Raw genomic sequence first — 21,957 nt, forward strand, 5'->3', positions numbered from 1 at the left:
AATTGAAAAATAAAATAACACTAACGCAAAATAAAGAAAGAAAACTAACTAACTAACTAACCAACTTGCCCTTTTGGGATAAATAAAGTTGTTTGAATTGAATTGAATTGAGAAAGAAAAATAAGGATTATTCAAACATCTCTGAATAATGCACGTATTTGACTCAAAATAACGTTTAATTTCAACAAAAAAATTCTGTGTAAATAAAAAGGTTATCAATTAGTTCATAAACTGTTATCAACACATTTCCAATAAGTGACAACAATTTAACCTTAAAAAATAATTGCACGTATAATGTTTGCACAATATTTAAATTTCAAGCTTTTCCTAATTTTAATAAAATACATGAATAAATAGTATTAATTCAAAATAAATAACAAGCGTCAGATGACGTAGACGCACCTGACGAACCCGGAAGTAGGTCTGTTGGTCCACTAGCGCGCTAAGCTAGCTCATTCCGTCTCCACTGGAAGACATGGGGGCTGTGTTTCTCAGCCATTACTGACAGCAGCACAGCTGAGAGTCTTCTTATAACAAGGAATATACCTGAGAGCCCTCTTCACATCCAGGTGAGTACCTGGAGCGGGTCTGAGGGGCAGTTTTGGGTCGAAACAGACCATATTTCTTACTGTAATGACAGTAACGTCACTGTCTTATTGCGCATTGTTGGCTAGTTAGCTTGGCTAGCCACTGTGATGTGTTTGTGTGGAAAAAAAAGTCTTTCACGGTAGCCAACAGATTGCAGCGATGACGTCAGCCTTGTGCAGGTAGATAAGGGGTTAAAGGGATTGGACAGGTGTCTGTTAGCTGATGAGGACAGTGTCACAGAGCTCTGCTGGGTTTGTTGTGTGCGTGCAAGCTAAAGCAACACTTAGCTAGCATCAAAGCTAGCTCCCAATCAAACATGACAGTCAGTCAGTGGTGGTTCTACACAGGGGCAAAAAACAATGAGAAAAAAGACACAAAATGACCAAAATAGGAAACAAAATGACAAAAAAGGACACAAAATGACCAAAATAGGAAACAAAATGACTAAAAAGACACAAAATGACTTAAAAAAAGACACAAAATGACCAAAATAGGAAACAAAATGACTTAAAAAAAGACACAAAATGACCAAAATAGGAAACAAAATGACAAAAAAAGGAAACAAAATGACAAAAAAAGGACACAAAATGACAAAAAAAGGAAACAAAATGACAAAAAAAGGACACAAAATGACAAAAAAGGAAACAAAATGACAAAAAAGGACACAAAATGACCAAAATAGGAAACAAAATGACAAAAAAAGGACACAAAATGACAAAAAAGGAAACTAAATGACCAAAAAAAGACCCCAAATGACTTAAAAAAAGACACAAAATGACTTAAAAAAAGACACAAAATGACTAAAAAGACACAAAATGACTTAAAAAAAAGACACAAAATGACTAAAATAGGAAACAAAATGACAGAAAAAGGACACAAAATGACCCTTTTTTTGGTAATTTTGTGTCTGTTGTTGTGTCTTTTTTTTAGTTATTTTGTGTCTTTTTTTGTCATTTTGTGTCTTTTTTGTCATTGGTGTCATTTATGTGTCTTTTTTGTGTCTGTTTTAGTTATTTTGTGTCTTCTTTTGGTCATTTTGTGTCTTTTTTGGTCATTTTTATGTCTGCAGGGTTTTTTTTTGGTTATTCTGTCTTTTCATTTTATGTCTTTTTTTGTCATTTTGTGTCTTTTTTGTCATTGGTGTCATTTATGTGTCTTTTTTCTGTCTGTTTTAGTTATTTTGTGTCTTCTTTTGGTCATTTTGTGTCTTTTTTGGTCATTTTTATGTCTGCGGGGTTTTTTTTGGTTATTCTGTCTTCTCATTTTGTGTCTTTTTTGGTCATTTTGTGTCTTTTTCAAGACATTCAAAGATTTTGAATGCTTAAATGTCATCTTTGCCATTTTTTCATGTGCTAATGTGCCCCTCTGATTAAACACTGGCCCCTCCTTGGCCCCCACAGTAAAACTGGTCTAGAACCACCACTGATGACAGTCCTGCTAAGCGACAACATTTAAATGCTTTAAATGACGCTAAAATGATTGTTTAACCTAACTCAGCATAACTATGTTATAAAGCTGGTGTTAATAACAAAACTGTCTGGTATTCTGGCGGCTAGCTAGCAAGCTAACGACTGATTTAGGAAGGCTCTGTGCAGGTGGTTTTTGTTGAGGTTGATGTCTGAAAACGCTGCTCTCCTGGCCAATAACTGTCTTATAATGTTGACAATTCGTGTAAAACAAATTGAATGGCATGATAAGATAACGTTACAACAATATAGGTGCTCTTTGGCAAACACACCCTTCAGACCTGTTGCAGGTAAAAGCTTCAAACAGCCTCAACCTTAGAGAAATAGTAATATATTATAGTATATTTCACCGATTTAGCCTTATTTGCTGGTGTGGTATATATTGACTTCACTGGCATGTATTTTTGTGTATCTCTTTATTTTTGAGAAGGAAATGATAAGCAATGACACAGTTATACCGCAGTGTTTAGCTTCCCTTAAAGTTAAGTACATCGGGCCAGAAATCTCTTTTAGCACAGCTAGACTTCTGCAAATGATGCTGTAGTGTTTTGGGTTATTCTCAAGAAAATGTACAAAATGATATGGTACTGAAAAAGAGTCAGACCAGAAAGTATTTTTGAGGTCTTGTATTTGTTATAATGGTTTCTAATTATTTAGAAATGCAGATTTTCACTTCACATCTCAATATTTCCCTAAAAGTTCATCAACAAATGAAGAGTGTATATGCAAAAGCTGATGAAAGCCATTGTTAAGATAATTAAACAAACAAACACCTTTTTTGTTTAATTTCCCCCTTGATTGTACAACGTGATTTAAGATTGTGTAAATATTTGGAGATATCTTATTGCAACAGCATCCTTACTCAATCCTCACTCTAGTGGTCATGACTATACAGAGTGTTTTTCTTTTCTAGCTCCATATGATATTGGTGATTGTCATAGTAAATTGGTATTTATGCCTTCCTGTGGCCAATGAGGAATACAATGTGTGTTTATTCTGGACATACAATAGACACTCCCTATTTCAGATGGCGTCTCATTGTCTAAACCACTTGTTTGATTAATGACTAGCACTGAAATGTATTGTTTGCAAGTTAAAGAGTGTCAGAGAGTTCTCAGATTGACATAAAAACTGACAAACCTGACATAATCAGATTGAGCCATGCCTATATTGAAAGATTTCATATTTCTCTGCACCCTTTAATTTGTGGGTTCACGTAGTGTTACAGCAGTTGGCATTGTCTGAGGATATATAAGTGGCTGAGGGAAGGAAGGTGCTGTGACACTGTATATAAGCATTATGTCCTCTATAGGGTGTGTATAAACAGTACAAGCATGCAATTTCATTAACAGACTTGGCCAGGGTGGATATTGGCAAAGGCCTTCAAAATGTGATTAAGATTCAGTGTGCTTTGATCCATTTATTACCAATGCTTACATTTTTTATGCAAAAAAATCTGTGTGGAATTAATTAATTTCCTGTGTGCATCTCGATTTATAGACAAAAGCTTCTTCAGCCTTGTTGAAATAAACATCAAAGTAGCAGAAGCCCTCTTAAGACGGTTAAAACCCTGAAGAAACTGTTCACATAGAAATAATTTGGCTACACAACTGTCAGCCGTGTTCCTTTGTCTGACTTCCTGTGTTGCCTAACGTGCTTTCAAGTCCCTCTGAAGTATTTAGAAAGAGAGCCTTGGTGAGGCAGAGTTTGCTCTGAGTCATTTTATATTTCAGGGGGACAGCTTGGGCTGTTATGGTGCTTATTCTCCTCAGCCAGGACGCTGGTGGCCACTTTGATGTGCAAATTTGCAAGCAGGTGCGTTAGAGTGCATGCCGAATGGATTGTTGAGGGCTGGAAAGGTTTACAACACAGCTGCCTCTTTCAGCGATTGCACAGACTATTGTTGCATTGAGTGACAGCTCTATACATCATAGTTAAAAACTATATTTTATTTTTATCAGACTGCTATAACGTGTCCTGGTGTTCTGTCATCCCACTCTCTCACTTCAGCTGCCAGGTGAGGCGTGAAAATGGAGTCTATGCTGAACAAGCTAAAAAGCACCGTCACCAAGGTGACGGCAGATGTCACCAGCGCCGTTATGGGAAACCCCGTGACTCGGGAATTTGAGGTTGGACGACATATTGCCAGTGGAGGTCCTGGATTGTGCTGGAGGATCTACAATGGCACCAAGAAGTCCACCAAACAGGTATGTGTGTGTATTAATATCCTCCCCCAGAGCAGCCAGCTCCGGTTCATAAAAGTTTATTTTTAAATGGATAGACATCTGATTGTGCTTGTGAATGAATGAATGAATGAATGAATGAACTTTATTTTAGGACAGACAGTACAGAGCCATTAAACCATGGGTCTCAAACTCGCGGCCCGCGGGCCAATTGCGGCCCTCATGACGATATTTTGTGGCCCTCACTTTGATATGAAAGTTTAATGTGAGCTTTATATGAATGGTGCTTTACCGTGTTGTGTGTGGAAGGTCCTTTAATTGTTTTTTTTTTGTGGTAATTTTATGTCTTTTTTTGGTCATTTTGTTTCTTCTTTAATTAATTTAGTTTTTTCTGTCTTTGTGTCTTTTTTGGTCATTTTGTGTCTTTTTTTGTGTCATTTTGTCTTTTTTGTGTGTCTTTTTTTGTTTATTTTTTGGTAATTCTGTGTCCCTTTTTTTTTGTCATTTTGTGTATTTTTTGTATTTTTGTGTCTTTCTTTGGTCATTTTGTGTCTTTTTTTGGTCATTTTGTGTCTTTTTTGGTCATTTTGTGTCTTTTTTGTATTTTTGTGTCTTTTTTCTGTCATTTTGTGTCTTTTTTTGGTCATTTTGATACTGCCTCCAGCGGCCCCCAGGTAATTTGAGCTTGAGACCCCTGCATTAAACATTGCAACATGAAACATGAAACATGAGAAGATGGTTGCACAAACAGGCTTAGCAGAGTTGCTATATTTCACCCGGCTGTCCGTGAAGAGACCTGGCTAGGCAAGATGTTTTTGTAAGATTAAAATGTCTTGTTATATTATTAAAATAGCAATTTTTGCTAAATTTAAAATGCTTTTTTGATATTATAAAACAACATTCAGTGGTTGGTTGGGCCGACCTTACCTTGATGGTAGCGCCGGTGCAACTGGCCACTTGTGAAACTGTTTTTGTAAAATTGTCAATGATTATAAAATAGCAAATTTAGCGATGGTAGGTTGCGCCGACCTTATCGTTATGGTAGCGCCGGTGAAGAAAAAAAAGAGATTTTACTAACTTCAAAATGCTTTTTGAAATAATAAAGTTGTTTAAAATTGTTATGTTATAAAATAGCAGATTTAGCTTTTTGATATTATTAAAAACAGCGTTGTTTTAAAATATTTTTGTGTAATTGTCCCATTTTTCAGTGAATGTTTATGTGCTGGGGGAGTTTTTTGTGCTGTTGTTCAGGACACCAGGAGTAGCTGTGGGATTTGATGAACCTAATTTTTTAAAGCTTTTTGTTTGTTTGTCTCTGACCCTTCAGGAAGTGGCGGTGTTTGTGTTTGATAAGAAGATGATTGACAAGTATCAGAAATTTGAGAAGGACCAAATCGTTGATTCGCTGAAAAAAGGGGTGCAGCAGCTGACCAGACTGCGTCACCCCCGCCTCCTGACGGTGCAGCATCCTCTGGAAGAGTCGCGGTGATTAACACACACACACACACACACACACACATACACACATACACACATACATGTCTTTGTGTAGTTGTGAGGACCACCACTTCCCCTAGCCCAACACACACATTTCAGGGTTTACCATCTCTGTTAGGACCTTCCCTGAAATTCATACAGATGATTAATTAAGGCCTTTAGAGGCTATCCTAGCATTTTCTTTGTGAGGACTGGAAAAAATGTCCTCACAATTACAAATGTCCTCACAATGTTGGTATTCTGCCATGGGTTGGTCCTCACAACTATATGAAGACAAACACACACACACACAAACATGTACATCAAGGTCAAAATGAATGAGTAAGAGCTCAGAGAGGGGCTTGACATTCGAGGGAAAAGTTGCATAACAAATTTATTTGTGTGTGTTTGTGTGTGTGAGCAGAGGCTTGTCATGATCAAAAGACTCTGTAGACTGCTCCCTGAATAATTTATGGCCCTTGGGGAAAAGATAAGGTTGAGGCTGTCTTGTGCTTACTTTCTTTTTTTTTACCACTGTTTCTCTTAAACTTTCACCCAATCCTTCTCTGTCTCTGTTCCTTTTGCTTTTTGTCTGCTTCAGAATAACTCTACATTTTTAAAAGCAGTTGTTTGAAATGATACTGATGTTATTTCTGTATCTGGCCCTCAGAGACTGCTTGGCGTTCTGCACAGAGCCGGTGTTTGCCAGTCTGGCCAACGTGCTGGGCCAGTGGGAGAACCTGCCCAGTCCCATGCCCAACGACATCAAGGAGTACAAACTCTATGATGTGGAGACCAAGTATGGCTTGCTACAGGTGAGAGTTTGGGCAGTTCTTCCTACACCAGAGGCAGATTGTTTGTCTGATTTGCCCCTCCCGACATTTGCAGGTCTGTTGAGTCATTTGAGGCTGGTATGAACAGATTATCTGCTCAAATGATCCTGTAGTGTGAGGAGTTTACAGACATTTTACTCTGGAATCATTTATATACAGTACAGGCCAAAAGTTTGGACACACCTTCTCATTCAATGCGTTTTTCTTTATTTTCATGACTATTTACATTGTAGATTCTCACTGAAGGCATCAAAACTATGAATGAACACATATGGAATTATGTACTTAACAAAAAAAGTGTGAAATAACTGAAAACATGTCTTGTATTTTAGATTCCTCAAAGTAACCACCCTTTGCTTACTAGAATATAAGACATGTTTTCAGTTATTTCACACTTTTTTGTTAAGTACATAATTCCACATGTGTTCATTCATAGTTTTGATGAATTTACAATGTCAATAGTCATGAAAATAAAGGAAACACATTGAATGAGAAGGTGTGTCCAAACTTTTGGCCTGTACTGTAAACACCAGAGTGTGCTTCTGTGTCTTGACTGAATCTCTGCGCGTGTTTAATACGATTAAAATATTAAAGGTTGATTAATTCTGTTGTTATGCGTGTGGTCTCCCACATTTTTAAAATCTGGTGAAATTTGAAAATCTTCCACATTAGGTTGCTCGACGTAACTCTGCAGCTGAGGATCATTTTAACAACCCTGAATCCAAATAAGTTGTGAAAAACAGAACACAAACAGAATGCTTTGCAAATCCTTTATGACCTACACTCAGTTAAAATACAAGACATCTTATGCTCAAACTGAAATTTTTCTTTTTCGTAAAAAATATAAACGCATTCTGAATTTAATACATTCTGTTTTTATTTACTTGCTACGCAGCCTCACAACTTTTTTAGAACCAGGGTTGTATTATTGCTTAGTTGGCAGTTATTTGCTATTTTTGCTTTTTTCCCCTTGTAAGTCATCCACATCTGTATGCTGAAACTTTTTTTGAATGCCAGTCTGTTATTATGAGCACGCTAAATTTAGTCATACCAGTCTATCTGGAAGTCCACTATGCATTCATATGCTATTATTTCTCAAAGCCGGTTAAACCAGCTCTATTTCATGCCTCACCTTACAGTGTTATTCTGTCTCCGCTTCCAAATTAATACCAGACCACAAGACAAAACACTTTCTGCAAAGCTGCATTCTTTATCATTCCACTTGTGTTTTTCATTGGATAATAAGATCAAATTTTATATGGAATAAGTTGGAGGATAATTACAAAATGATTGGTTTTGGCTAGACCAGATTTATATTGATATACACTACTGGTCAAAAGTTTTAGAACACACCAACTTTTCCAGAATTTAATTGAAAATTATGCAGCTTAATGTCTCAGTGTACTGAAATTAATTAGTGAAATTAATGCACATTTGCAACATTTAAAATTCTTTATTGAGCATGATAGTGTTTTGAAAGTAAAAAAAAGATTCAAAATCACATTTTATGTTGGACTAAAGGACTAAAAAAAAGACACAAAATGACCAAAAAAAAGACACAAAATGACTAAAAAAGACACAAAATGACTAAAAAAGACACAAAATGACCAAAAAAAGACACAAAATGACCAAAAAAAGACACAAAATGACTAAAAAAGACACAAAATGACCAAAAAAGACACAAAATGACTTACAAAGACATGAAAAGAATTAAAAAATGGACAAAATAGCCCAAGACTCCATAGAGTTAAGTTGTTAACCCATTTCTTGTTCCCTGAAAAAGGCCTACTTGTATAATTCTGAAATGTACATTATTTTCCAGTTTTGGTTAAGCTTACCTTTTTTTATTTACCTCTGGCAGTTCACCACTTACCTTTGGACCCTTTCAAGCTGTTCATTTGACTTGAACTGCTTGAATTTCAATAAAAAACTGGAAAAATTGGGGTCTTCTAAAACTTTTGACCGGTAGTGTATATTATAATAATGGATAAGAAAAGACTACAATATATACTGAATGGAAAATTGTAAATCACTTTACTGATAGAGCTAAAAAAAAATGCCTGCCATGTCTGTCTGCCATAGCAACTGTGTGCTTATCCTGAACTTATTACAGAAACATTTTCTCCCTCTCACACCACGGCTGACATTTTCATTTTTCGATCCCTTCAGATCTCGGAGGGTTTGTCGTTTCTCCACAGTGGAGTGAAAATGGTCCACGGCAACTTGTGTCCAGAAAACGTCATCCTCAACAAGAGCGGAGCCTGGAAGATTATGGGCTTTGACTTCAGCATCTCCTCTACCAACCCCTCAGAAGCTGAGGTACGCATCTTTCTCACAAGCTCACTGCCTTTATAGTATATATTTATATATATAATATATATTTATATATAGTCAGGCGGCTTAGCTAAATAAAGGGGACACGCCGGACAAAAGCACCAATTTTTTTTCCACATACTCTCTATCACCATAGGTTTCAATTTTTGGTAGGAGCATCTTCATCAAGATTGCGGATCAGAGATGGCATCCATATAAAATCTATGAGAAACGCTATATCTTCCAAGCCACTTAGAAGGTCAATCTTGGTGTCAAAATCTACATTTTCTGGGTCAAGAAATCATTTAAAGCTATTGAGAATATCACTAGATAATTTTTTGATCAAATATATATGTTCATTTTCACCCAGACTGGTAGGCAACTCGCTTCAAGTGCTGCAGCAGGAATCCTGAGTTGAAAATGTTTGGACTCTCGGGAGAGTGTGGATTAGCTGCCATGTACACTGTAAAAAAAAATGTAGTTTTTACGGTAAAAAAACGGCTGCTGTGGTTGCCAGAACTTTACCGTAATAAATATGGTGCAACTTGTTCTAATATTACGGTAAAATGATATTAGCACTGTTGATTTCATGTTTAAGATTGCCATTTTATTCCATATTTTACCGTATAAATAAAACGTTTTTCCATTAAAAGAAACGCTGTTTTGCCATACAATTGACAAGAAAATACTTTATTAATGCCGCATAAATTAAAGATTTATTACAGTATATTTTTGTTAGATATATGGCGTTTAAAACAACAGTAAGAACAAGTATTTTTTACAAAAATAAAAGCAAAAATTACAGTGATGGCTTATATATTAGCCTACAGTATATTGCCAGTGTATTTTACAGTGGAGTAATGTATTTATTTATTAATTTTAACTGTAAAAATACTGTTTGGGCTGATATATACATTTACAGTGCAAAATAAAATCAAGGGAACGCTTTCATCTCATGTCAGATCTTGATCAACACATTATTTACAGTGAGTCATCTAGTGATATTCTCAATAGCTTTAATTGATTCTTTGACCCAGAAAATGTAGATTTTGACCCCAAGATTGACCTTCTAAGTGGCTTGAAAGATATATTGGTTCTCATAGACTTTATATGGCTGCCATCTCCGATCCACAATCTTGATGAAGTGGCTCCTACCACTCATTGAAATACTTGCAAATTCCAAATTTCAACCCTAGACAATATTGGAGGATATTACAAACGGCCAGAATGTGTAAAAAAAAAAACATACGAAAATAATATTTTGAGAAAAAAGTGGCAAATCTACGAGAAAAAGATTTGAAGATTTATGAAATTTAAAGTGATGAATCTGGGAGAAAGAAGTTGCTTTTTTCCCACTTTTTTCTCGTAAATCTGCAACTTTTTTTGCGCAGATTTGCCACTTTAAATCTCTTAAATCTGCAACTTTTTTTCTTGTAGATTTGCCACTTTAATCTGATTGAAACCTATGGTGATAGAGAGCATGTGGAAAAATGTTGGTGCTTTTGTCCGGTGTGTCCCCTTTCTCGTCTGACTATTAAGATGCTCGACCAAAATAAAGTCCTTTATTGTCACATCTTTATGTCCTTTCGTCGTCCTCAGCCCAAGTACTCATGTAAAGAGTGGGAGCCCAGCCTCCCTCCACTCTGCCTCCCCAACCCGGAGTACCTGGCCCCCGAGTACATCCTGTCCGTCAGCTGTGACTCCGCGTCCGACATGTACTCCCTGGGCGTGGTCCTGCACGCCGTCTTCAATGAGGGCAAGCCTGTTTTCCAAGTCAACAAGCACGACATATTTAAGAGCTTCAGCAGGCAACTGGACCAGGTGGGTGGAGGTGTGCTGCATGTGAGAGCATGACTGGCTAGACAAAGGATCATTAATCTTTCATAAGATAATAACAATTGTACTTGCAGCTCAAATACAGGGCTTAAAAATGATTCCATTTCCACATGTGATTATCTTTTGTTTTTTTTCTAATTCTGATTAATAGCAGATGAACAAATATGTCATACCTTTTCTAAAAGTCTGTTAACCCTTTATCAGGCAAAGAACTATATTTGGTAACTTCAGGTAATATTTTGAGAAAAAAGTTGCAAATTTACTAGATTAAAGCGGCAAATCTACGAGAAAAAAATGTGCAGATTTATGAAATTTAAAGTGGTGAATCTGGGAGAAAAAAGTTGCTTTTTTCCCACTTTTTTCTCGTAAATCTGCAACTTTTTTCGCGCAGATTTGCCACTTTAAATCTCTTAAATCTGCGACTTTTTTTCTTGTAGATTTGCCACTTTGATCTAGTAAATTCGCAACTTTTTTTGCAAATCTACAAGAAAAAAAGTTGCAGATTTAAGAGATTTAAAGTGGCAAATCTGCGCGAACAAAGTTGCAGATTTATGAGAAAAAAGTGGGAAAAAAGCAACTTTTTTCTCCCAGATTCACCACTTTAACCCTTAATAGGACACTCATTGAAATACTTGCAAATTCCGAATTTCAACCCTAGAGAATATTGGAGGATATTACATACTGCCAGAATGTGTAAAAGAAAAAACATACGAAAATAATATTTTGAGAAAAAAGTTTGCGAGATTAAAGTGGCAAATCTACGAGAAAAAAATGCGCAAATTTATGAGATTTAAAGTGGAGAATCTGGGAGAAAAAAGTTGCTTTTTTCCCACTTTTTTCTCATAAATCTGCGACTTTTTTTGCGCAGATTTGCCACTTTAAATATCTTAAATCTGCAACATTTTTTCTTGTAGATTTGCCACTTTAATCTAGCAAATTTGCAACTTTTTTCTTGAAATATTACCTGAAGTTACCAAATATAGTTCTTTGCCTGATAAAGGGTTAAATTCTTCACAACATATATTAAAGTAGTTTGGACAGACATGTACATAAACTGCAACTGGACTGTTTGACAGAGACTTACAATTGCGAAATGCTAATTCTAGTTGGTGTTCTGCTGCATTTTCATGCGTCTTTCATTCTTTCTTTGTCTCTCCATTGTAGCTGAGCAGCATAAGTCCAGCCGTGTTGAATAAGATCCCAGAGGAAGTTCGGGAACACGTCAAAATGCTGCTCAGTGTCACGCCCAACGTGCGACCAGATGCAGATCAAATGACCAAGGTTTGCTTTGTCAAGACGTCCATGAAGACACAAACTATAGTGCATTTTCAAAGATCATGCTTATGTTGGTAAAATGTGATGATTTTTGTTCTTAGATTCCATTTTTCGATGATGTGGGTGCTGTGACGCTGCAGTACTTTGACTCACTCTTCCAGAGGGACAACCTACAGAAGTCCCAGTTCTACAAAGGCCTCCCCAAAGTCCTGCCCAAACTACCCAAGGTACCTGTTTTTACATTTGGTATAGGAAACACGGTGTGTATCAGGTCATATTTATAGTTTCCAGATTAGTTTACAGTATGGGTACTGCATATTTAGGTTCATTTGAGGTTCTCCCTTTTTAAATAACAATCAAATCAAATCAAAATTACTTTATTTATCCCTATTCCTTAAGAAAAACAAGGCAAGGCAAGTTTATTTGAATAGCACAATTCAACACCGGGTAATTCAAAGTGCTTTACATACACATTAAAACAGCAAAAACAGTCAATTAAAACAGGGAAATAGAAATAAAAATATAAATAAGATACAGCAGGATGAGAAAATAGATAAAATAATAAAAAGCACAAGTCAAACATTGCACAGTTAAAAAGTAAGTGGTTAAAAAGTAAGTCAAGATTTGTGGTGTATCGAATCTTGCAGGCAGCTCTGCACCTTTTTGTAGAGAGCGTCTGTGTTTAGGGACCAGTCCAACTTATTATCTTATTATTAACCATATTAACGGTGCTTATGTCACTTTAAAATAATCTTTTAGCCCTCTCATAAATGTTTAGTTGTGTATAAACTCACACAAAAACTAATCGAAGCAATTTTGAGGCAAATTCCCGTTTTTCTTATTCTCATGTTCTTAAATGTGCTCCCAAGTGAACTCACCATGAACACACAGTATTCCAGTTTGACTCAAGTCAAGTCAAAGTCAAGTCAAGTCAAGTCAAAGTTTATTTATAGAGCGCATTTAAAAAACAACCTCAGTTGACCAAAGTGCTGTACAGTTATTAAAATAGAATACATCATACACAAATAGGTATATATAAAAACAATGAAAAACAATAAAATACTAAAAACAGTAAAACAATAAAATAAAATAGAATAAAATAGTAATAAAAGCTCAATCCAAAGCAGAGTTAGAGATAAAAAAGACAAACAAAAGGGTAAAAGTAGAAAAGAAAGCCAAGGATTCTGCCTAGCTGGGACTGAACGCCAAGGAGAATAAATAGGTTTTTAATAATGTTTTAAAGTGCTCAACAGACTGTGCAGCTCTGACCTGGAGAGGTAGGCTGTTCCACAGCTTTGGGACTCCAGGAACTCATTCTGTCTGTTCTTTCTCTCAGAGAGTCGTGGTGTATCGGATCTTGCCGGCACTGACCTCAGAGTTTGTGAACCCGGACATGGTTCCCTTCGTGCTGCCCAACGTGCTGCTGATCGCTGAGGAGTGCACCAAGGACGAGTACGTTCGTCTCATCATGCCGGACCTCACGCCGGTTTTCAAGCAACAAGAGCCCGTTCAGGTAGACACACACACAAACACACACCTCTGAGCATGTGTTGGTGAGCTAGAAATGCAGTGGAGTAATGACGTGCAGAAACGTGTGATTTCCTTCTTTAAATCTTTGCATGATATTTTCTGTCTTTTTGTGTTTGAGTTTGAAACTGAGGTGAATCAGGTAACCCTTTGATGCACAACATGGGTCTAAAGTGACCCGACATGTATCAGTTTTTATGTTCTATATCCTGATCATCATACATCCTAAGTTTTTCTTTATTAATTTTTAATTAGATCCCTTTTTGTGTCACTACTCTTCTAATGCACAACATGGGTGAAAATTGACCCATATGCACTATTTAGCTAAGTAACTTGCTTACTTAGCTAACTTCTTGGCTAAGTATTTACCTAAGTAGCTTGCTAAGCTAACTACTTGCTAACTTCTTGGCTAAGTAGCTTGCTAAGCTAACTACTTGCTAACTTCTTGGCTAAGTAGCTTACCTAAGCTAACTACTTAGCTAACTTCTTGGCTAAGTAGTTAGCTTAGCAAGCTGCTTAGCTAAATACTTAGCCAAGTAGTTAGCTATGTAATGAATTTAATTTTTTCTTCATAAAGTATGAGAGGCAAAATGGAAATAATGATCTGTTGTTATCAAAAACAAGATATTTAAAGAATACTTGGAATATTCAATCATAAAATAAGTTGATACGAAAAGATAGAGCACAGAAACACCCAGCAGCATTAAATAACATGAAGGGAATGAATGCGGGTCATTTTAGACCCATGTTGTGCATCAAAGGGTTAAAAACAAGCGACTAAAGAGCATGCTGTGTTTGTTTGGGTTGGGTCTGTCACTTTATCAAGACTTGTCTTTCTCTTTATTTTTCTTTCCATGCTTCTTCAGGCTAGTAATATGGTGAGTTGTGTCTCTGGTGTCAATTTGCTTCAGTCACTTCAGCTAGTTTGTGTTTGTGTCCGTAGTACTAAAAGCTAAACTAAAGCCACGGAAAGCATCGTATGTAACTTCCACTTCACACTTAACTGGAGAATATAGCAGAGAGCTTTTGACTTTTCCTAACTGGGTCCGTGTTCTACGCAGATCCTGCTGATATTCCTGCAGAAGATGGACCTCCTGTTGACCAAGACGCCTGCAGAAGACATTAAGAACAGCGTGCTGCCGATGGTCTACAGAGCTCTGGAAGCCCCTTCTGTCCAGATCCAGGTACACAGAGACTAATGGGGACTCTTTCTATCTGCTTTATGTGCTCAACACTCCAACAAGAACTAGAAAAATAAAAGATGTAGAGTAAATCACTAATTTGGAAGCATATAAGATTGCTGATTATGATCTAAAAAAAGTGTTTTCTTCAGTGTATATTAGTCTAGACGGATTTCAGAATAAAGGCCTCCTATAAGAAGTGAGGAGCATTTATGGGTACAAGTCAGGAACCGGCCTACCTTACATATCTCAAGGGTGCTGAGTCCAAAAAAAATGGTTCCCAAGCAAAATTTTGAGTTTTTGACCTTCTAATTTGTATCAAATGGCCACCAAATTGCCCATCTTGCTCAGTCGTTGGACCATTTCCCCTTAGTTTTTTTGTAAGTAGGCAATCAAAGATGAGGAAATTAAGTTTCTGGATCTATAGTCTAGGGTCAGAGCAAGGATATAGTGGAGGCTCAGTGGCTTTTTTTATGTGTATATATATATATGCAAAATACCAACTGGAACATTTAAAAGTGATATTGATTGAATATTTATGTCGGCCTTAAAAAAAATGACACAAATAATGCTTAATTTCACCTTAAAAGTTGGTATTTTGCATATATATATATATATATATATATATATATATATATATATATATATATATATATATATATACACATAAAAAGACACTGAGCCTCCACTATATCCTTGCTCTGACCCTAGACTATAGATCCAGAAACTTAATTTCCTCATCTGTGATTGCCTACTTACAAAAAAACTAAGGGGAAATGGTCCAACGACCAATGGCCGCCATTTTGATATGCAAATGAGAAGGTCAAAAACTCAAAATTTCGCTTGGGAACCATTTTTTTTTGGATTCAGCACCCTTGAAATAAGTAAAGTAGGCCAGTTCCCGACTTGTACCCATAAATGCTCCTCACTTTCACTTTTTGGACAATTCCGTCTAGACTATATGCTTGGCTCAGCAAATTGAGGATTTTTAGGGTGATAATGTCAGAAAATATGATTAAAGACATTTGAAACTCAGTCGAAAAAGATGTCAGTACAGCCCTTATTTTTAGCAACCCCTGTACTCCCCGTCCTCTTTTCAGCGCTACCTTGAGAGCCCAGTAAGAAAGAATGCCCTTAGCATCATAAAAATGTCATATTTCATAACATGTTATCTGTGGCGGAGCAGGAGCTGTGCCTGAACATCATCCCGACGTTTGCCAACCTGATTGACTACCCGTCCATGAAGAACTCCCTCATCCCTCGAATCAAATCAGCCTGCCTGCAGACCTCTTCCCTCGCTGTGAGTCTCATTTTCTGCTCTCAGCTTGTACATTTCAGACTCTCTGCCGGTGCATAAATGAAATGTGTCTGCAGTTCTGCCTTTAAGGTGTCCTTCTCTGACACTGTTATACTTCCATCACTGTCTACTACTGACTGAAATGTGAGTTTTGACTGTCTATCTTTTCCTGTGTAGGTTCGAGTGAACTCTCTGGTGTGTCTGGGCAAGATTTTGGAATATCTGGACAAGTGGTACGTCATTGATGAGATCCTGCCCTTCCTACAACAGATCCCCTCCAGAGAACCAGCAGTGCTAATGGGCATTTTAGGTAAAGAACCTGTTCACTCACCACTTCCTACTCATGTGACTGGAAATAAACGGTTGTTTGACTTTTCTGCTCCTCTCTTTAGGAATTTATAAGTGCACCTTCAGCCACAAGAAGTTGGGCATCCCCAAAGAGCACCTGGCCAGCAAGAGCCTGCCCCACCTCGTCTCCCTTAGTATAGACAACAACCTTAACTTAAACCAGGTACTACAAAGCCACATACACATGCATACTTTTCAATTTGGTTATCTAAGAAAATTAAATTGTCTTCGTCTTTATTTTACAGTTAGAACATTTTTTTTGGTGCTGTTTCTCTCCTTTTTGTAATCTAATCTCATTAAATATATCCCTTGTTCCAGTTTAACTCGTTCATGGTGGTGATACGGGACATGCTGAGTCGCATGGAGGCCGAACACAAGACCAAGCTGGAGCAGCTGCACATCATGCAGGAGCAGCAGAGGTCCGTCTCAGCTTTAAATCAGCCCGTACTATAGCCTCCTTATTATTCTCTGATTAAATATGAAATGGGTTTACATATTAATGGAGATTTTATAAGAATTTGCTATCTATCTATAGCAATTTATTCTGTCTTAAAGAGCAATTAGCATGTCATACTGGCTTTATGAATATGGTAATGGCATGACTAACCAGACCTTTCTGATTTTGTTCATTATTGTCTCTTCTGACAGGAGTATGCACATCTCAAACCCAGGCAGCCAATCAGAGGAGACCAAGAGCCCAGCGAGCAGCGGCAACCAGGTTAGAGGTTCATTCTATGACAGCAAATTAACATATGATGTACAGTTGAAACCAGAAGTTTACATACACTATATAAAAAGACACATATGCTTTTTTTGTCACTGTCTGACATGAAATCAGACAATCACTTTTCCTGTTTTAGGTCCGTTAGGATTACCAAAATTATTTCTATTTGCTAAATGCCAGAATAATAATTTTAAAATGCCTTAAAATACATCCACAGGTGTGTCTCTAATTAACTCTAATATTGTCAATAAACCAACCAGAAGCTTCCAAAGACATGACAGCATCATCTGGGCTTTCCCAAATTGTTTCAAGGCATAATAATGTTAGTGTATGTAAACTTCTGACTTTGAAAAAAGTAATAAAAAATTGTCTAAAAAAATCCTTCTCTCATTATTCTGGAATTTAGCAAATAGAAATAATTTTGGTAATCCTAACGGACCTAAAACAGGAAAAGTGATTGTCTGATTTCATGTCAGACAGTGAGAAAAAAGCATATGTGTCTTTTTATATAGTGTATGTAAACTTCTGGTTTCAACTGTATATATTGTCTTGATGTATTTTCTTCTGCCTGGAGAAAATCATTTAAATGTTTTCTGTGCTGCAGTGATTCCATGAAGTCTTTTCTTGCTTTCAGATTGATGATATATTTGGCAACTCTGGGGTTAATGGGAAAGAGAACGGATCTGCAGCTCCAGCCCCGCAGCCTAATAGAGTACGGAGACAATGTCACACCTCAATTATACAAATCTACACCTTGGTCCATTTAACTTGGACTCCAATTTGTTCATGCTGTCTCCTCCTTTGTTCCCCAGATGTCTCTGACTCTGGAGGAGAAGCAGCGGCTGGCGAAGGAGCAGGAGCAGGCGGCCAAACTGAGGAGCCAGCAGCCGTTAGCGCCACAGAGCATCAAACCAGCCAACACCACCAACACAAAGGTAACACCTGAATAGTGCTGATTTTGTTTTTTAGTCTGTGTCAGATGTCTTTGCTTTCATTATCCTGTTCCTTTTTTAGTCAGGAAACATTCTGGGCATTTTAGTCTCATTTTAGTCAGAAAATGTTACTGTTTTAGTATGTTTAGTGTCATATTTTATTATTTTTTTTGTCATTGAAAGCTGTTAACATTGTAGTCTTTTCTTATCCATTATTATAATATACATCAATATACACTACTGGTCAAAAGTTTTAGAACACACCAAATTTTCCAGAATTTAATTGAAAATGATGCAGTTTAATGTCTCAGTGTACTCTGAAATTAATGCACATTTGCAACATTTACAATTCTTTATTGAGCATGATAGTGTTTTGAAAGTAAAAAAAAAAGATTCAAAATCACATTTTATGTTGGACCAAAGAATTAAAAGAAGACACAAAATGACCAAAAAAAGACACAAAATGACTAAAAAAAGACACAAAATGACTTACAAAGACATGAAAAGAATTCAAAATGGACAAAATAGCCCAAGACTCCATAGAGTTAAGTTGTTAACCCATTTCTTGTTCCCTGAAAAAGGCCTACTTGTATAATTCTGAAATGTACATTATTTTCCAGTTTTGGTTAAGCTTACCTTTTTTTATTTACCTCTGGCAGTTCACCACTTACCTTTGGACCCTTTCAAGCTGTTCATTTGACTTGAACTGCTTGAATTTCAATAAAAAACTGGAAAAATTGGGGTGTTCTAAAACTTTTGACTGGTAGTGTAAATCTGGTCTTGCCAAAACCAATCATTTTGTAATTATCCTCCAACTTATTCCATATAACATTTGATCTTATTATCCAATGAAAAACACAAGTTGAATGATAAAGAATGCAGCTTTGCCGAAAGTGTTTTGTCTTGTGGTCTGGTATTAATTTAAGACATTTAATACATCCAGAAATAGAAAACGTTCTGATTTGCATATTCATTCTGACCCAACACAATCCAGCAGCTGTCCACTGTCTTTTAAACTTTGATACAAGAATAAGAGCTGTAACCTACATAGTTCTCCTGTTTAACTGATATGTAGGTCATGGTTTTTTAATACCTGTTATGAAAGCCAATCTGCACCACCCAACCTGCAAAAATCTGGGTAATCAACCACCAAAGCTGACCCACAAACCACCAACTTTATGCATCATACTAACACTATTGTCAGGATTAATGACTGAGGGTGAGGGAGAGTAACAGATAGAGCGGAAAAGAGGAAAAAAACAACAAAAAAACGGTGTTGTATTTCATCTTTGTCTTTAAACTACATTTTAGTCTTTTTTAGTGTTTAATCTCTTTCCAGTCTTTGGAAAAAAAGTTTATTGATGAACATATTCATTAATTTTTTTTTGATCAAGGTGTTTTTATTTAGTTTTACAGATTATAATTTACAATTTAACATAGGTCCAACAGAACACACAGGGTAAAAGGAAAAAAAAAAACCCTCAGTAAACCCCCCCCCCTCCGCCTCTCTCCCCAAGTACCAGACTTAAGAGTTCACAGTGTGAAATACATAGTTCAAAATACAGAATTCACTTAGCCAGATTAGCAAAAATCAGAAAGAAAAAAAGAAAACAAAGAAACAAAAACATAACAAATACATAAATATAATTATAATGATGACTGAGGGCAACAGCAGAGGTTTACAGTATTATATTGTCTGCCTCCATATCTTCAACAAACATTAAGAAAGGCTGCCAAATGTTATAAAATGTTCTAGTAGACCCCCTAATTGTGTATCTGATATTCTCCAACTTGATATGGTACATGATTTCCCTAATCCATTTCCATTTCAATAATATCAGTCTCCTAGCTAGGACATATTCATTAATTTAAGTGTGATTTAAGTAATATTACCTACATAAATGCATGCTCAAACACTCAAACAGCAGCTTGTGATGATAAATTTTCCCCCCATTTGTTTTTTTGCAGACTAAGGATCTGACGAGCAGCCTTCTCAACAACATGACATCGTTAAACACGATGTCCTTGGCGAACACAGCGCGACCGTCCCCCGTGCAGGGCGCCACCATCTCTGCCTACCCCTCCCCCGGCCCCATGGTAGCGCCCATGGGTGCCCCAATGGGGGCCTCGGTGTCCAACGGCTTCAACCCCCCCATGGGCTTCCAGACGGGGGGCATGGCGATGGGGATGCGGCCCAGTGGCCCCGGCCTCTACGCCGGCATGGCCACCACCACCAGCGCCCCAAACTTTGGAGCCCTCACGCAGAACCAAGGACCCGTCGGCCAGACGAGTAAAACCCCGGACATGTCGGCCTTGGACAGTCTTTTCTCACCCAGCCAGCCCAAAGTCACCCTCAACCAAATGGGTCCCAAACCAACACCCAGCAGCCCTTGGATCAGCCAGTTTGGTGGCGCCCAGAACGCTCAGACTCAGATGCACGGCGCCCCGGTCCCTATGGGGGGCGTGCCCAGCGGGTTTGGGATGCAAGCAAACCCTTTTTTCAACCCGCAGAACTTTTCTCAACCAGCTGCTGCTGCTGCTGCCCCGAGCATGAACCAAAGTGGAATTAAACAAAGTGCATCTGTCAACAATGATCTGAAAGACTTATTTGGCTAAGTTTAACATAAAGAGGTGATTCTTTTAATATCTTCAGACAGACAAAAGAGCCTTGAATTCTCACAGAACAAGACACTGATTGAATGTGAAGATTTCAAATCCTTTCAAGGGTTTTTTGCTGTCTGTATTTCTAATCTGACCTGGTTTAAAAGTCTCTCGCTCACATTCAGCCGGCAAATTAACCTGAATTCCATTTCTACTTGAGCAGAAGGACAAACGGTTTGGGTGGGAGCTACTTCTTCTATGCTGTGTTCTTTAAATGCTGGGGGTTTCCTACTGTTTTGTACTTGACACTCTTTGGGGAGTCCAAATGGTGTGGGTTGAGATGAATCCCAACTCAGTTTATTCAGGAAGGTTTTGTGTTCATATCATGAATGATTGAGTGGATTTCACTTCCTGAACAAGTTGCATCAGAATCATCCCTTAAATTGGCAGAAAAAGAAGGAAAACATTCCTGCTTCACATCCGCTACACGCTTCTGTATCTTTATTGCTTCTCCAGACTATTTTAGAATTTGCTGCATGTCTAAAGTGATCAGAGAGTTGGCTGGAGAACAAAACCCACATACACCAAAATGTCCGTGCCCAGTGGGAGGTAGCTGGAAGTGTAGCACTGACAAGCCTGCAGCCACTGATCTGCATCCAGGAGCTCCTCCGTGGAGACCATCTAAAGGGGGCTGGAGGAAACTGACAGCCCAGCAGCCGCAGTTCAGACGGGGGGGGGGAACCCAGTAGCCCCACTGCAGCCCGTCGCCATGGTAACCATTTCTCTGCAGCACCAGAAAAACCTCCATTTTATGAACACAAATTGGACTCTGGTCATCAGTTGTTTTTTTTTTTTACCCTTTGGTCTCATTCTTTTATCAGATTCCAAAGCTTGCTTTCCTCCTGGTGCTTAAAGGAAAACTTCACTCTGAAAAGTGACCATTTGCATATTTTGTTTTCTCATCCTGTGTCACTTTGAATACTTGGAGGTAAACTTTTCTCGCATACCTCCACGGTGAATGAAGGAAATGGAGGAAATCCTTGATGAATTAGCCTCTTTATTAGGTGAAGTGTGTACCTGATAAAGCGGCGGTTTGGTCTTCTTCGGCTGAAGCTCCTCTGCTTCAAGGATCAGAGATGGTCTTCTGCATACCTTGGTTGTAACAAGTACTTATTTGAGTTACTGTTGCCTTTCTATCATCTCGAACCAGTCTGGCCATTCTCCTCTGGCCTCTGGCACCAACAAGAGAACTGCCTCTCACAGGATATTTCTCTTTTTTGGACCTTTCTCTGTAAACCTTTGAGATGGTTGTGTGTGAAAATCCCAGTAGATCAGCAGTTTGTGAAACACTCAGACCAACAACCACGTTCAAAGTTA

At 37.6% G+C, this 21,957-nt stretch overlaps 1 protein-coding gene across 2 annotated transcripts; it reads left to right on the plus strand.

Moving 5' to 3' along the window:
• The first annotated feature begins 436 nt into the window (after positions 1–436).
• On the plus strand, positions 437–21,587 carry scyl2 (SCY1 like pseudokinase 2). 2 transcript variants are annotated; one of them, XM_059326409.1, is made up of 19 exons: positions 437–569; positions 4,065–4,261; positions 5,565–5,722; positions 6,384–6,528; positions 8,716–8,865; positions 10,459–10,680; positions 11,860–11,976; positions 12,072–12,197; positions 13,307–13,483; positions 14,364–14,375; positions 14,559–14,681; positions 15,865–15,978; positions 16,153–16,285; positions 16,368–16,486; positions 16,642–16,742; positions 16,972–17,041; positions 17,682–17,759; positions 17,860–17,982; positions 19,948–21,587. In XM_059326409.1, the coding sequence occupies exons 2-19, from the start codon at positions 4,085–4,087 to the stop codon at positions 20,593–20,595; spliced, it is 2,793 nt and encodes a 930-aa protein (XP_059182392.1). In that variant the 5' UTR covers positions 437–569; positions 4,065–4,084; the 3' UTR covers positions 20,596–21,587. The 2 variants fall into 2 exon arrangements, with proteins under 2 accessions (XP_059182392.1, XP_059182393.1); XM_059326410.1 differs by lacking the exon at positions 14,364–14,375.
• Positions 21,588–21,957: the final 370 nt, after the last annotated feature.

The sequence above is a fragment of the Centropristis striata genome, chromosome 22, assembly GCF_030273125.1.
Source record: "Centropristis striata isolate RG_2023a ecotype Rhode Island chromosome 22, C.striata_1.0, whole genome shotgun sequence".
NCBI lineage: Eukaryota > Metazoa > Chordata > Actinopteri > Perciformes > Serranidae > Centropristis > Centropristis striata.

Bases quoted from the DNA above. Each gene is read 5' to 3' on its own strand.
- scyl2 (XM_059326409.1), top strand. From the start codon at position 4,085: ATGGAGTCTATGCTGAACAAGCTAAAAAGCACCGTCACCAAGGTGACG. The intron at 11,977-12,071 runs GTTTGCTTTGTC...TTTTGTTCTTAG, and splicing joins ATGCAGATCAAATGACCAAG to ATTCCATTTTTCGATGATGT. The intron at 16,743-16,971 runs GTCCGTCTCAGC...CTCTTCTGACAG, and splicing joins ATCATGCAGGAGCAGCAGAG to GAGTATGCACATCTCAAACC.